We start from the raw sequence: 16,063 nt of genomic DNA, 5'->3' as shown, positions 1-16,063 counted from the left end.
TTTGGAGTGGGCAGCTCGAGCTCGAGGTGGAGTTGCGTCGACTTCCTCCTGCTGAAGTTAGATGGGCCCCTTTGGACTACTCCACCGTGCGGGAGTCCCACTAGGGAAATTTCTCGTGGGGCCAGGATTTTGGTAAAATAATTTATTGTCCTTGAGCTCAAGTGGGTGTGAATTTCGGATGTCGTTACCGTCGCTTCCACCTCGAGTGCGACGACCCAGTCACTCTAATTGAGCCCGCCGCAATAGCGTCAAGCAGTTAACGAAGCTCCCCGAAGTCCGACACGACCCGCACGATGGCTCCTACACACGCCGTTCGTGCGGAAAGAATATGAGCCTCAAGCCTGATGTAGGAATGGCTCGCACGCGAAGACGGTGGCACAGGCACACACGGGCATGATGGCTTGGTGTCAAGTTATACTTTTATGGTGGCCACTTTGCTGCGGAATATTTCTTCCAGCCGACGGATTTCGCCAGCCTGCCAACGGGCGGTGAAAGGCACACCGGGGATATGGCGTTCGGGTTTATATGCGAACCTACTTCACCCTTATCAGCATCTCTTTCGAGACACTGTACCGCATCGAAGGAGGTACTGTTTGTACATCTGGTGTGCTGGACCGGCACAAGACCATAGAGTAATAAGAAGACGTGTAAAACCACAAGCAAGCTGTGGGCAGGCATGAAGTAAACAAAACTTAACAGTCCAATAAATATTTCAAATAATCACCATAAAGCGGGGGTCTTCTCCCTAATGGGATTCAGCAGGATTTTTTTCCAAAAAAGATACAAATATGCCAAGAGTGTGTATTACTGTAACTAACTAACAACTGATGTTATCTGTACCTATGTTCCTTTTTATCACAAATTTGTTGCAGGAGTTAAAAGCAGAGGATGTGAATGTATCTTGTACGAGGTAGCAAAGTCAATTGATCCTCGACAACGTCTTCCGTTGGCGTGTAGCTATAAAGAGAAGTGGTAGAAGTGAGAACTTTCCTTCGAAAAGTTTGACGAAACATAGAGCAAGTTGTTGTGCGAGATGTGGACTTCGATGAGCTCTGGCTATGTCCGAGCTCACGCCACAAGTGCGATGAGGAGAGAGCGGGATGCCCAGCTGCTGCTGTCGACGTTGGCGTCTATGATAGTCCCGTTCACCGATGGTGCGAGAAGGCTCGACAGGAACGTCACCACAGTTGCCAGCTCGATGCTGAACGCTACAGATGAGCTACTGCGGTTGCTACCAACCACCATGAATGGGAGTGAGAGCGATGGCCTGCCCGGAGGTTCCTACTCCGACGCCGACAATCTGACCGAGCTGTACGGACCCAAGCGGGACCCACTGTACGTGGTGATCCCGATCACGATCGTCTACCTGGTGATCTTCATAACCGGCGTGGTCGGTAACATTAGCACCTGCATCGTGATTGCGCGCAACCGGTCGATGCACACCGCCACCAACTACTACCTGTTCAGCCTGGCCATCTCGGACTTCCTGCTGCTGGTGTCGGGCGTGCCGCAGGAGATCTACTTCATCTGGAGCAAGTACCCGTACGTGTTCGGCGAGACGTTCTGCGTGCTGCGCGGCATTGCGGCGGAAACGTCCGCCAACGCGACGGTTCTCACGATCACGGCGTTCACCGTCGAGCGGTACGTGGCGATCTGTCACCCGTTTCTGTCGCACACGATGTCCAAGCTCAGCCGGGCAATCCGGTTCATCTTCGTCATCTGGCTGATAGCGATCGTGTCGGCGGTGCCGCAAGCGCTCCAGTTCGGCGTCACCAGCCAGGCCGGCATCGATCAGTGCGTGGTGAAGCGCATCATCATCCAGCACTCGTTCGAGCTGTCGACGTTCCTGTTCTTCTTCGCGCCGATGACACTCATCACCGTGCTGTACGCGCTCATCGGCCTCAAGCTGCGCTCCTCGACGCTGATGCAGCGCGATGGTACGCTCCAGAGGCGTAACAATGTGGCCGCTAGCTCGCGTCAGTCGTCCGCCACCAGTCAAGGCACCAGGCGAGTCCTCAAAATGCTTGGTAAGATCCTACTCCTTCCTCCGGTGTCTACTGGCCACGAATTATATACTCTAAAATCTCTTTTGCAACCATCTAGGAGTCAGTAGTAATCATCAAAAGGAAAGCTCGATTTTGGACACTGACTTCTCTATTATTATCTTCGACTCAGCCGTCGGTACTCAACCACAATGTATGGTTCTAACACAATTTACCACCGACCCAGAAAAGGTTTCGCCAATTCCTGGAACGCCCCATTGCTATTCAAACAGCTTATTCTCATTCCCCAAAGTATATACCAACATGCAACCGAACGCCCTTACTGGAAGTTGGCAACTTCTTGAACTTCTAGTGCCCGGCTGTGTCGACGTGGTTTGCCCTTCCAGGAAGGGCACTACGAATTCACCGACAATGGACCAAAATCGTGCCCAATGTCCATTATGCCTAATCCTACGATGAAAGCGAAACGTCAACACAGATATCCAAATTGAATCAACCGAAATCAAAACACTTCACCAAATACATCATACGTAGGGATTTTCTTCGCCTATTGAGTACCCTTCCAGAAGCGGAATAACTTTTTACATGGCCCTCGATAGGCATCTTTCTGTTTCCTCCTCGTCGTCGTTTTTCTTCGTCGAAGGGACAAACATTGGCAGACCGAAACCAAATCTGTCATGATAAAGTTTAATTACCATAGTGTGCCATTGTTGCGATGTGGCGTTTGGAATGTCGCTTTAATTGCCAATTAAGACATAGACAACAGCACTTCCAACTCGAAACGACCGAACGAGAGAGAGAGAGCTTGCCTACTTTGACTGCAGGGAAAGTCCAGGGACTGCTGCCGTACTTCCCAGCCATCGTTCAGCTATTGGCATACTTTGTAAAAGTCGGCAAATCGCAAATGGGCAGATCGCTTACACTGTGTACCGATAAGTTATAAAATAAATTTGTGCGATGACGAACCGGATGGGACGAGAAGCAGGGGTGGGCACGTGTTTCGGTACACTTAGAATGCATAAATTATTCATCACCGTCCGGGTTGCTGTTGTTGTTCTGGACTTGACTGGCGTCTGAGACTGTGTATCATTTGTGAGCGACTGTAGAAACGGCTGGCTGGGAAGCAATGGCAAGGAATATAAAATGTACAACTTAATGTCCTCCTCAGGAAAAGTGTACGCTACAAAGAGCTGGTGATAAACGATGATTTTGGCGAAAAAGTTCTACCGGACATTAAACCGTCTTGGCGACGTCCACGCTCCACGCTCTGGGCGGCTTTGCCTCCGTGCAGTTCTTCGGCGTGGGAAAGCTTCACCTAGCTGCCATTTGCTTATGCTTACTCCCTTCCCCCCATTCCGCAGTTGCCGTGGTCGTTGCGTTCTTCATCTGCTGGGCACCGTTCCACGCGCAGCGCCTCGTCTACATCTACGGCGTGGACAAGGACCACCAGCCGTCCGACCCGCTCATACTGCAGCTGTTCGTCGTGACGACCTACATCTCCGGCATCCTCTACTACCTGTCGACCTGCATTAACCCGCTGCTGTACAACATTATGAGCAACAAGTTCCGCCAGGCGTTCAAGGTACGTGTGCGCCACTCACCAGAGCATACCTTCACACCGCCCGTCTCACCACTCCGCCACCATCTGATCCACGTGTGTGTGTGTGTGTCTATGTCTAAGCATGTCTGTCCGCGTGCGTGTCCGCTGTCATAGGGGTTGCCCGGCATCTGAGAAACTCGTTTTTCTGCTTTTTAATATCTAGCTGAGATTACCACCAAGGGTTGTTTATCGAGCTGAGGCTCACGTTTCCGAGGGGAAAGGGCTTGCGCTCGGGGGAGCGAAGAAGGGGAGATGATGTTATGAGCTGCACGTATTTCCATAGCAATTAGATGTGAGTTCAAAACAGTTTAAACTGTCAACTCTACCCCCCATCCGTGGTCCATTGAAGCTGTTCGTGGACGTCCAGTCGTTGCTCTTTTTATTTGCAGGCGACTTCTGTGGTAGACTAAGCAATAGTTTGTTTCTTTTAGAGGCCTTCGATCGAATTCTTTTGCGAAACAAAGGTAGATATGTCACTCATGTCTAGAGTTATGTCACTCATATCTTTTTTATTGAAGAACCAAAAATTCGTCTGAAATGTCATCCATTTACAAGACAAATCGGAGAAACGTCATTTGTTCTCAGATCTCCTGAAGCTTCTCTAAATCCTAATTCTAGTTTAAATCAGATTAAAACATTCACCAAAGAGTTACATTTATGAATCTCGTCGAAAGATTCACAAGACCCATCTCTAGCTTTATCCCGCTTGGAGGACTGTCATGTTAGAATTATTTTATTTACAATTTGAGTCTTTAATAATGCTTCCACGTAGGCGACTACTGTTGCTAAACGCCCACGCTGCCGTCAGAAGTTTTAGGCGAGATTGCAATGCACCAATCGACTAAGGTTGGAATGGCAAAGGGTTGGCAGAGTTCTCATCACATCTTCGGCCGACATACATGTGGGAAGGGATGGGTTCATTAATTAGACAGCCAAATATTTGCAACTACTAGTAAGAAGAGAAAGGGTAAAAGGGCAACTTCTGCCGTCTGAAGCTTAGCTTTGCCGTTCGTGTCGTTCACCCACTCGGTGGAACGCTTCTTTTCGGCATGTCCTTCTGAAAATGGAAAAATGACACGGAACATTTTTACCAACGAAACATGCCCTCCTAAATTTAGGGGAAAGTGGGGTACGAATATGTTCAAAAGCGTTTATCTAATACATCCAATGAGTGAATTTCACGGCTCTTTTTCAAAATGTTATCAAACTTTAAATCATATAAAATTTCGCTACCATAGTTTAAGCAATACTAAATATAGAAATATTGCAATGAACTGTAAAGTAATCATTCACAACAATTAAAACTTTTAAAGAAAACTGAAAAGACAAAACCTGACACATTCAAACTGTTAAAACACATTAAAACTGTTATTATCTGTGTTACCATAACTTATATATGATTTAATTCATCTTATATTGAAGATACATGTATATACATAAAACTAATTTTCATTTGGTATGGACACTAATTTAAACACACTCCCTTGAAGTGACTAACTTTGCCTTGGACTTATACATGCTTAAAACATAGAACTCTGTAAACTGTTCTAATAAAACTATTAGTTACCTAATTTATGCCAATTTTGCCCACGTTTTTAAAAGGAAAATTTTGGTTTTAGTAACAGTGTGAGATGTTTGATAAATTAGTTATATCCTTTTTCGGTGAGAAATTGTTTCGTTCCGCGCATATTGCCTCCCTTTCCCTTACGCGCTTTGTTTTTTGTTTCACTCTCGCCAGGAATTTTTTTTTGAGTGATTGATTGGGACGCAACCGGCGATCATCGCATGCACCTGCGATGGTGCGGTTGTGTTGTTCCTTCCCGGGAGGGTTTTCCCAGGGTTTGTCTTCCACCAAAAAAAAAAACCCCGCTCTAATTCTTCGGAACCAAGGCAACGACAAACTTGCGCATTTTCCCTTTTGCGAAGCGGTTCTTTTATTTTCCACTTTCGCCTGATTAGCCTTCCCCGTATGCAATGAAGCCGCGGTCTATCCTCAAGGGTGCACTTCTTCTCACACCCCCTCCCCGTTTGGGTCACCCATCGACTACCGATCTATCACTTCAGACGAGGGGGGGAGGAAGAAAAACAATGTGAAAAAACAACCCGACAACCGGAAGGCAAATGGAGTGTGGAGCGTGTATGGGAAACTTTACTTTCGCGTACGCCGAAAATAAATTACACGTGTCAGCCCCAAACCGCACATTGCGCACGGATGCGGATAAAAAAAAAAGAAAAAGGAAAATAATGGAAAACACCGCGAAGGAAACCGAAAATGTTTTCTGGCGAGGAAAGGGAGGACCCATTTTCATTGGTATTGGAAAGTTTTTCTTCCTTTCGCTGCTGTCGTTCCGTTTTTGCCCGTTTTAATGCCCTCCACACGGTTTATCTATTCGGAATGGATGGTTTGGACGGACCCGTTCACGGTGGAAAGCGGGAAAATTCTTGGCATTCAACAGCGGCAACAGATTTATGCGGCTTAAAGCGTCGTAAGCAAACCGGGTTTCCGGCACCTGAGCCCAATTCGGACTCGGACCCGGCCGTCGTGTCCCGGTGTCCCTGCGGTGCGATTTTCCCGAAATCCATTTTTTCCGGCGTCGAAAAGCGTGCCCGTGCTTCGGCCAGCTTCGGGACACCGTGACCGCCATATAGAAGAACGCAAAGATACTGTCACAAAATATAGCAGCTGTCGGGCTATCAGCGAGGGCGTAAAATTCCCTCCCTGACGCAGCTTTTTCCACTCTCCTCTCCTCCCCCCCGCACGGTGGCCCGATTTTTCCACCCGAAGTTTGTCTGGGGGCGGAAAAATAAGCAAAATAACTACAACGAAATATGGGCATTGTTCGCAGGAGTTATTTGAACGTAACTAACTAATAAAAAAGCACACACACACACAGACAGCTATGCTTCACGGAATGCTGGAAACAGGTGGAAAGTTCTTGCCGCTTCGGCGAAAAAACCGTCGCCCATCGGTAACGCTCAATATTGCTCGTCCTCCTTCGATGCCTTCCGGCCGGGCGTAAATGATCAGACGGGCGGCTGCGATTCATAAATCCTATCTCGCAAGGATTTTTCCTTTCCCCCATTCCCCTCCACCTCCCACGCCAAGGGTGCCAAATGACGCCAAGGGCGGGAAAAGCGGCCGAAAGGCGCCTGCCAACAATAACAACGCGCGCCCGTGCGAAAGATGAAAGTACGTGTGAGTTCGCGTCGGCTTTTCCCCAGCGTTTTTCCCAACCCGCGAGGTCGTGATTGAAAAATCAAAACCCCCAATTGACGTGCGTGTGTGTTTTTTTTTGTTGCAAAACGAAATAAGCGAACGAAAGTCGTCTTTCCGACGAACGCTAAATATAAAACGCGACGCACCTTCTTTCCTAGGAGGTAGGAAAATATTGGAAGTCCTCTCGTACGTTGCTGGAAGATCAAGGGTATGACTAACTCTGTCGACCCTGACCGTCTCGATACGCCGATCGTGGAAGGACTGTGCCACGAAATGTGTGGTTTTTCCAGAAGGGTTAATACTTTTAATGGGAGCTGCTTGTTCCTTGGCGTTCTTTTTCGTTAGGTTTTCCAACGAATTTTGAGTTGACCCTCCTCCTCCGTGGAAAGTTTATGGGGCCATCTGCGCTTGTTAGGATTGACAAGGTTTTCCACTTGTGATTTGATGGTTATTTAAGCCTTAATTACAGGGAATGCCACAAATTTTGACTTATTGATAAAACCTACCACGATTGAAACATCTAAAACTTCTGTTTTTGGCAAAACGCATCGGTGGTGCTCTCTTAAAACTCAAAAGAAATCAAAACACCATCGATTAGTAAAGTTGTGGGACTTTATTCTTGTAAACGACACTCAACTTCCCAAAATCAAGGCAATAGCATATGTAATTTACCTATTTTGCCTCATTTGATTCCGTTCAACGAACGGGATTTATTGGCAGTATTCGTAAAGTTCATTTATTGTTTTGTTTGTCATGTTTTGTCAGTCAGTTGATAAAATTTGACTGTTATCTAACGCTTTAAAGCGTCAGTGGTGGCCTCTTAAAGCCGAAATAAATTAAAACACCATCGAATAGTTACGTTGTTGGACTTTATCGCTTTGTAGATGACACTCAACTTCCCGAAATCAAGGTAATAGCACACTTACCTTCATTTCATTGTCCAACTATACAACTTTCATTGTCCAACTACTTTAGAATCAGATTTAATCAGATATATCAGAAAATTATTGACAATATAAATAAATAAAATAATTACATGGTGTACATGAAAAAATGGGTAAAGAATACATGCATAACAGTACAATGTAGTATCTATGTGTAAATCAATCATTATTAGAGCCTAACTATCTAAAACAAGTATGGTTAACTCTGCTATTATCTTGTTTTAGTGTAGAGACGAAACTAGATGCATTAGAGATAAAACATTATGTAAGATGGCAAAACGGGATGCCTTATGTAAAAGCATTGATACACTAATTGCAAAAACATGATACTCAGAGACAATAACACCTGCTTTTCCATTTTAATTCAAATTAAATATATGTTCAGCGGTTTTGTTAAATGTTTGTTTGTGTGATTTCGTCCGATCCCTTTGATGCCGTTTAAACGTAATTACCCCTACAGCTTATGACATAAACCACATCCTCTAGCCCTTTGATTAGCTCATCCTGCAAACTATGTATGTGTATCTGTGTGTGTGTGTGTGTGTGTGAGTGTACTTGTCCCTGTCTATCAACTCCGGTCTGTAGCCTGCCGCAACCACGCCTCGCACACACCCATGCCACCACGCTTGGTCTCCCGTCTGGTCTCACCTGGTCATTTAAGACGATTCATTTACAGTCCATTTTATTTAGGAGACGCTGGCCAACTGCTGTCAAATCGCGCGTCAATCAAATAGTGCGGAGCGATCATACCGAATACTGCCCCGCCGCGAACGCCGTTCTGCTGCAAACAAGGAATCCTCCGACGTCTCAGGTAGGTGCTCTAGGCCCCCCCCATGACCCCGCAAACCCCCCGCCCTCCCGTTCTAGGTTTGCCGAAAAGAAGCCCACTGCGATGACATTTGATATGGGCCTGGCGTTGGTGTTGACACTAACATACACGGTGCGGTTGCCCTCCAATGTCATGAAGTCGAGATATGTCGATTTTGCGAAACCATGTCCTAGCTACCTCAACTTCGGTTGAAAATTCGCGGAACAGTTTATTTTAAACGGAGCGATTAACTAACATTATTTCAAATGAAATCTCCTGCTGAAGCAGATAGTGTGTGCATATGCCTAACAGTAAATTCCCGGTGATAGAAATTGCAGAGATCAAGAGAATGTATCTGGAATGGCCTTATCTATACCTGTTGACTCAAACGATTTCCAGAATGACGTTTTAGCCTGTTGTTTTTAGCTGCTTCCAGCAATCAAAACTGTTGCGTCGTTCAGAGACAGAGAAGATAGATATTTTATTGCGGCTTATGATACTAGTAAACCCTGTGCTTGAACTGTAAATGTATTCTATAATCAAACATGTTTGATTTAAACTCGGAAGAAGTGAAACACAAACATTGGATTATATTTCGTTTACTTTCTAATTTTTTTTATGTTCTGGGTTTACTTTTACTCAGTTAATGTCCTTCCGCTTGTACCTGAACATCTACATTAGATGTTACGTCTTGAGTTATTGGTGATCTTTGTTTAGATCTTCTTCTGTGGGAGTTTAACTTAAACCAGATAACGCTTACTTTTGTTTACAATTTTATAAATCGCTCAATCCAAAATGGATTTATGGAAGAAAGCGTCTGGACTCATTTAAATCGGCGCGCCGAAAACGCTTACCTCTAACTGGGAATCGTTTCCTTCTAACCAATTGGATGTAACAGCGCCTTAAGGCGGTTGTCAGGGACGTCTGGTAGAACCTAATGACGGGTGGCAGCCGGCCTACTTTAGGAGCTGTTCATGGAAAGCAATGGTAATCAGTGTGTGTGTGTGTTTTTCTTTCGTTCCATGTATCTCCACAGGTACATGTGCGATAAGGTCCCTGAGTAGGACGCGTCAAGGATGTCTTAGCACTGTTAGATGTAAGAAGATTAACACGTGGCGGGCAAGAGAAGCTTGTCATTTGCTTCAGGCGACCTTCTCCAAACGATTTCCCCTTCGGGAGGGGTACTTGCTGTTGTTGAATGGGCAATCAGTTCGTTGTTTGTAACCTTTTTTTCTTTTGCTATCGCATCGCCACACACGCACACACATTACATCCCTTTTCTCGAAATGGAATGCAAATCAACAAGCTGCGACCAACTTAACGCAAACGATATTATCGTTCCACATTATGGCGTGGAGGAATGCGTCGGGTTCGCTTTCATGGCCACTTTCCCCGAACCAATTCAATTCCAGCTGAAACCCAATTGCAGTATAATTTATAGAGCGGAGATGCACGATGTAGCACCCTACCCTAACCTAACCGCACGTTCAAACGGGGCTTCGGGGGAGGTTTTCCTTCTTATTTTGATCGGCTGAAGACCTGCATGGATGTGTTTTTCTGTTTCGTTATTTGCTGCTGCTTGCGTAACACACTGCGTCGTCGCCGGTTTCGGTTTATGCAAGCAGGCCTGCATAATGGATTGGATACTTGAGTGGGATTAATAATCTTTACCCCGTCTCCCACGAAAAAGCGGCGACTTCCGCTTCCGCTCCGGAATGTTTTTTGGTGTTCCTTCGAGCTGTTTGCTTTGCGCGGCCCCGGGGCGGAATGAGGCTGTCGAAGGCTGTTTATCTTTGATTTGGACTGTGGGTGTATTTGATGCGCGCGTGTGTGTGTGTGTTGATGTGGAGAGCTACATTACTACAGGCCAGGGGTTGGCAAAGTCCGCCCTGTCAGCTGATTTTTTTTCCGGTCCGTAAGAAAGTTTTAGTACTTCATACAAAAACCCATCTTAAATTTTATCGGATTTGTTTGTTGTCACAATGTCAGTTTTATGCTTTCCCAAAAATGGAAATTAAACGAGATGGTTTTGAACACCACAAGAGAATTTCTCCTAAAGTTTTTAATATACTTTTTCTATCGTGGTTGAATAATTGCTCGTGCTAAAATCTACTAGTCGCATGAGTATCGTCCAAAATCCGGAGGTAAAACCTAGTTTACTTTGCATCCAAAATAGCTACAAACAAGAAATACAGTGTAAATACTCATTACGATGCAAACTAAGACTCGCAACATTGAAAACTTCGCGTAGCTGAGGTAAACTAGCGAAACGAATGCATTTTGAAATAATTTGAGTAGAGAATTAATTTCAAGTACAATTAAAGATGTTAATTAACAGTACAACGAACCAAAATGTATTTGTTGAAAACGATCAAAATCAACGAAAAGAAGTATGAAAATGTTTAAAAAAGTTTAATGGTGAAATTTCTTATATTTTATCTTAATCCACTTTTTAATGTAATTAAACTATTTTATAAATTGATACTCTATTCAAAAGGGTTAAGTATTAGTTTTGAAAACATTAAATCATCATTTGCGGTATCTTTCAAATCATTTGACCCTTTTTGGGAAATGTAATACCGACCCCTGCCTTAGACGGCTGCCAGAAGCGCCTTCGAAGAGTTCAATTTTTGTGCGTACTGCCCATTCATGCGTGGAGTCGTCTGATTTGCGGTTGTGGGAGGTGTGAGGGAGTGTGTGGTGGTGGTTTGCCGGTGGCTGTTTCGGTGCGTTGCAGGATACGCCTGCATCCGGCAGTGTTTGCCAGATAAACAAACGAGGCGATTGTACCGAAATCGTCCTTCAGCCATATACCATCCAAAATATCCATGCGTGTATATGTTTGTCTCTGTGTACCGTCCTTACTGCGAAGGGAACGTATGAACGCACCCGTTGGGTGCAAATGGATTTGTTTATGTTTGATTTCGGGTACGAGCCGGTTTCTTCTTGCGAACTTTTTTGTATCTGTGTTTGTAAGTTTTAGCTGCAACTCCAAGCAAACGGTTCGATGCGTGAGTGCGTGTCCTAAAAATTGAAAAACGAAACTTTTACGGACGCACGATGGTACGTGCCATCCCCGCTTTCCAACCCGAAGAAACGCACGGTGGAAATGCGTCAGTTCTAGTGTTGTGCTTAATGAATCTTTTGGCGAGATTCATTCATATGAATCTTTTACCTAAGATTCATTCAGATGGATTCATGAATCTTTGCGGATTCGAATATTCAAAGCTTAATGAATTTTTCGAAACCTTAATGAATCTTCATGAATCTTTCATGGTTCTGTCATGAATCTCCCCGATTCTGTCATAGGCGTGGACAATGAGACCAAAAAAAAAAAAAAAAAAAAGGTGGTCCCTCAACCGACTTTTGGTTGGTGACTTTACACCATTTGGTGTGTCTTTGGGATTCATGAATCTCGCGGCGAAAGATTCATGAATCCCTTATCAGGCAGAGATTCATTCAGATTCATGAATCTGAATCCGATTTACACAACTCTAGTCAGTTCTTCAACGACTTTTCTCGCTCCGACGGCTCGGCCTTGGGTGTCTCGTAACCGAAATTGGCAATTTAGTTTCAACTGGTAAATCAAACCGTTTCAACATTTTCCAGCAAGTGGAACGTTTTGTGGAAAACGGGCTCGCTCGCATGCCACGGTTGATTTGGAAAAGTCATGTTCCGGCACCCGAAAGTTAATGCCAGCGAAACAAAGCCCCGATACAAGTGGGCAGTAAATTGTTGGAAGCTATTTTTGGAACACAGTGATGGGCCAAACAAAAAGTCGATCTCATAGTGTTTTGATTTTCGCTCAATATTCTTCTTCCAATCCAAGTAGATACAGAATGCGACGAAGAATCCTTGCTCACCTTTTCTATCAATGATTGTTGGTTCTAACAGATAGTGTTATATACGGGAATTAATTTGCAAGTTGATTGTTTTTATCAACCATTTTAAACTTATCTTTCAGTTCGTTCTTTGCTTCAAAGGAAATATAACAATTAGAAAATCTTAATTTAACTCTTGTTTGGTACTTAAAATGTTATAAAATTATTAAACAACTTAAAACCTTCAATGGCTCGATGTAACTTAAGCTAACCTGCATGACAGTACTTAGTGCATCTGTTTTGCAACTAGAATGGTTATAAATAAACGCTTTGAATTCAGATAAATGTGGTAAGAAGAATCAGTTTGCTTAGTAAAAAGAAAAGATCAGAATGAGGAAAACGATTTTAATCAAAGGAGTCAAAAATACTGAAATGACAAGTACTCGTGAAAATACTGTGTTTTGAAAAGTAATAAAGGCTGAGGAATTGCTCTCTTCTTTTGTCATTACTTTCACCATTAGTTGTTTCTTTCTGATGCTTCACAGTATAAGTTTAGATTTGTTGTCAGATATATTACCATCTTGTCACTCAATCCTGAATCCTGTTTTGAATTTACCTTCAATTCGCCACGTGTCCAGTTGTTTCGTATGTTAACAACCTGCTTGACCAATGGGAAATTCGTGTCGAGTTTGGAAACATATGTTTCGATACGTGTTGATCTGTCAAACATATTGAAGTGGTTTGATTTATTGTCTATTTGATACAAAACAACTTTTTTGTGTGTGTTATAGAACGCTATAGCCTTCCATGGTAATTATTGCAGACATTCTGGGTAAAAGCATCAACTGTCACACCATACCGTCTAAGAGTTCTCTACGTTAGTTCTTATCTTTTGGTCTGTTTTTCTTTCTTTTTTCCGCATGAAATTTCATCTCTAACCAACGCTCCGAAACCGAAGGCAATTCCATCCGGGACGAAAGCCTGTACTCGTCCTCTACTCAGAAACAATCCTTCGACTCTATAACGCTATCCCGAGGCCATTCGCTCAAGCGTCCGCCATCGACGTCCGGTGGGCACGGTGGGGCAACGGAGGGCATGCTGTTCGCTCCGGTCGCACTTGGCAGCTTCTACCAACACCACAGCCACAGCCTGCACTACCACCATCACCATCACCACGACGGACCGCAGCAGCAGCAGCAGCAGGTGTTTGGGTGGGGCGGAGTGGCGGAGACGGCGGCGTTAGTCCCTGAGTGTGTGGTGGAGGGAGGGAGCGTGTTGGTTGGGGCTTCCCGCCACGGTCGCTCCGAGCTGGACCTCTACACGCAGGACCGCGAGCTGCAGCTGAACATCTTCTCGGGCACGTCCGGAGGACCGCCGGGCGTCGGTGGAGGAACGCTAGGACACGGTGTAGCTGGAGGGGGCGGCAGTGAGGCACCGGGCGAGTCGCAACAGCTGGCGCGCATCAGCATCCAGGTGAACCGGGTGAATCGCGACGAAGGCGAGGGACTCACACCGGAGGTAGCACCGGGCGGGCGAAGCTCACGTCACGCACGGAGGCCGGATTCACTGAGACTTCTGTGCCGGCAACCGAGGGGGCAGGACGGTCGGGTGGAGATATTTGTCCGCAGCCGGCAACGCCAGCGGCAGCGGGGCCGTGTGCGGTTGCTGCGATTCTTCCAGCAGGTGCGCCAGCTCCGGCAAGGTGGACCTCCGCTGGATGGGAAGGAGCTGGCGTCACCGGGGGCAGCGGCGGTGGTACACTTCTTCGGACCGATCCGGCCGATAGCGGAGCTCGAGGGTGAGGCGTCGACAGCGTCGTCGGTGTCGGCGGAGCGTGCCGACGATGGTGTAGGTGTTAGCTGTGGGAGCAGCATTGCTCGCGGCAGGTACTACGGATATCCGAACACGGACTGTGCCACCGTGTCCACCACCCTCGAGGACGATCTCGACGCGTACATGCGGGAGATAAAGCTACGCGAAACGACCATCCGCTAGACGCACGAGGACTGCTGAGCACGGTTGACCTGCGAACGACTTCCTACTACCAAGACTTCGTGTACCTCTCCTGCCGGGCGTACTCTGCAGGACACAGGACACTCTTCACATAAATCACACGACATCTAATCGACGATCGGGAGCCGTCATCGTTCGGAACGTCGTCGACAATGTACTGCGGGCACGTATCTCAACCGGCCGTATCAAACCCACAGAGCTGTTGAGTGTTATCTCCGCACTGACAACCAATCTGGCCCTAGGGTAGACCTGATGCCGCTCCATAGAAATGGACTTTTTTGTGCTCCTGGCGTGTGACAGAAAGCAAAGAAACGGAGGAGATCCAGAATGTCCACGGACTTGCTCTGTCGCTTTCGTCGCAACAATCGCACAACAAACCAGTCAAACGGACCAGTCTCGTTAGCTACTAAGATAGAGGTCAAATTTGTGCGTGTGTACGAGTGTGTAAGTGTGCGTGTGAAGCACACGCTTTAACTACAGCGTTTCTCGCCGTTCAGTGCCAAACGCCGCAGGATTTTATCAGCCGTCCGCACTCGATTGCGTCAACGAGCTTTTAACTAGCTGTCGTATTTGTCATTTTTCATGCGGCTCTACTTCAGTTAGTTAACACCCTGCTAGCCTCACTCCTCTACGTATCGATACGCGAGCAAATCACAGGATTATCGGTGATGTAAACAAACACATGCGATCTTTCTGTTACGTTCACACTTTAATGATTTGTTTCGGCCGTGCATTAGGTAAGTACGATAAGTAGGTTTTGTTTACTAGTTTCGCAAAGATGGGAAAAGCAAGAGGACACCAAAAAAACAGCCGGCAACAGGCGAATTGAGTAAAAGCGATAGAAAGCACCGTCAGGGTGTCAAAACGTTATTCGCCAAGCCGATCTCGCTTCACTTCACGCTTCACACCACAATTTCGATTCGTTCAACCCGGACCTCGAACCGAAATGGTCATAAAGCCTTTTGTTACCGATATCAAATCGATGCGTCGAGGAGGAAGAATGGGAAGAAGTAAAGTAGTAGATAGTTTTGTTATTTAAGCGCTAGCGTGTCCAGTTTATCACAGTTGTCGTCCTTCACACATTGACCGTATGGATCCTTCAGGAGACTGACAGACCAAATGCGAAAGAGATTCGATTAAATTCATCGATGAACATAATGAATCGCTGTCGATCATTGCAGTGACTGCCATTGCGGTTGACGTGTGAATCCTTCAACTATCGCATTACAAAATGACAAATGGGACAGTTTGTTGGAGCTTGGTTATGTGCTAATTATATTATGCGCTTCATTTGATAAAGAGTTCAGATAGTTAATAAAAACAAGAAGCGTTTTTAAATGCGTGCGGCAACGCTGGCATTAAACACCGAGAAATGCTGCATGGCTTGTGCGAAACGTGTGTACTAGGTTCTGGTTAACAGCCGGAGTACGGAGTAGTGTGTAAAATAAGCTAACTGTATCTTGAAATAATGTGAAGGATGTTCGAACCCTGAGGACGCAATTTTGCAACCGCTTTGATATATTGCCAATCAATACCCTAAAAGGAACTTTTCCGGTGTTGTGAAACATCTCCACATCCTAAAGCATCATTTGAAGATATCCCGCTGAAAGAGCTGATAATGAAAAATACAACTTTTATCTACACGTCTTACGTTGTT

At 45.6% G+C, this 16,063-nt stretch overlaps 1 protein-coding gene across 1 annotated transcript; it reads left to right on the top strand.

The window, feature by feature from the left end:
* Nucleotides 1-1,189: 1,189 nt before the first annotated feature.
* Nucleotides 1,190-14,388, top strand: LOC131290577 (uncharacterized). Its single transcript, XM_058319735.1, has 5 exons — nt 1,190-2,027; nt 3,365-3,585; nt 8,455-8,575; nt 13,352-13,503; nt 13,582-14,388. The coding sequence occupies exons 1-5, from the start codon at nt 1,199-1,201 to the stop codon at nt 14,386-14,388; spliced, it is 2,130 nt and encodes a 709-aa protein (XP_058175718.1). The 5' UTR covers nt 1,190-1,198.
* Nucleotides 14,389-16,063: the final 1,675 nt, after the last annotated feature.

The sequence above is a fragment of the Anopheles ziemanni genome, chromosome X, assembly GCF_943734765.1.
Source record: "Anopheles ziemanni chromosome X, idAnoZiCoDA_A2_x.2, whole genome shotgun sequence".
In the NCBI taxonomy this organism is placed as follows: Eukaryota; Metazoa; Arthropoda; class Insecta; order Diptera; family Culicidae; genus Anopheles; species Anopheles ziemanni.
This window is presented reverse-complemented; position numbering and strand designations above follow the sequence as displayed.

Bases quoted from the DNA above. Each gene is read 5' to 3' on its own strand.
- LOC131290577 (XM_058319735.1), top strand. From the start codon at position 1,199: ATGCTGAACGCTACAGATGAGCTACTGCGGTTGCTACCAACCACCATG. The intron at 2,028-3,364 runs GTAAGATCCTAC...CCCATTCCGCAG, and splicing joins GCGAGTCCTCAAAATGCTTG to TTGCCGTGGTCGTTGCGTTC. The intron at 13,504-13,581 runs GTCGCACTTGGC...GACGGACCGCAG, and splicing joins AGGGCATGCTGTTCGCTCCG to CAGCAGCAGCAGCAGGTGTT.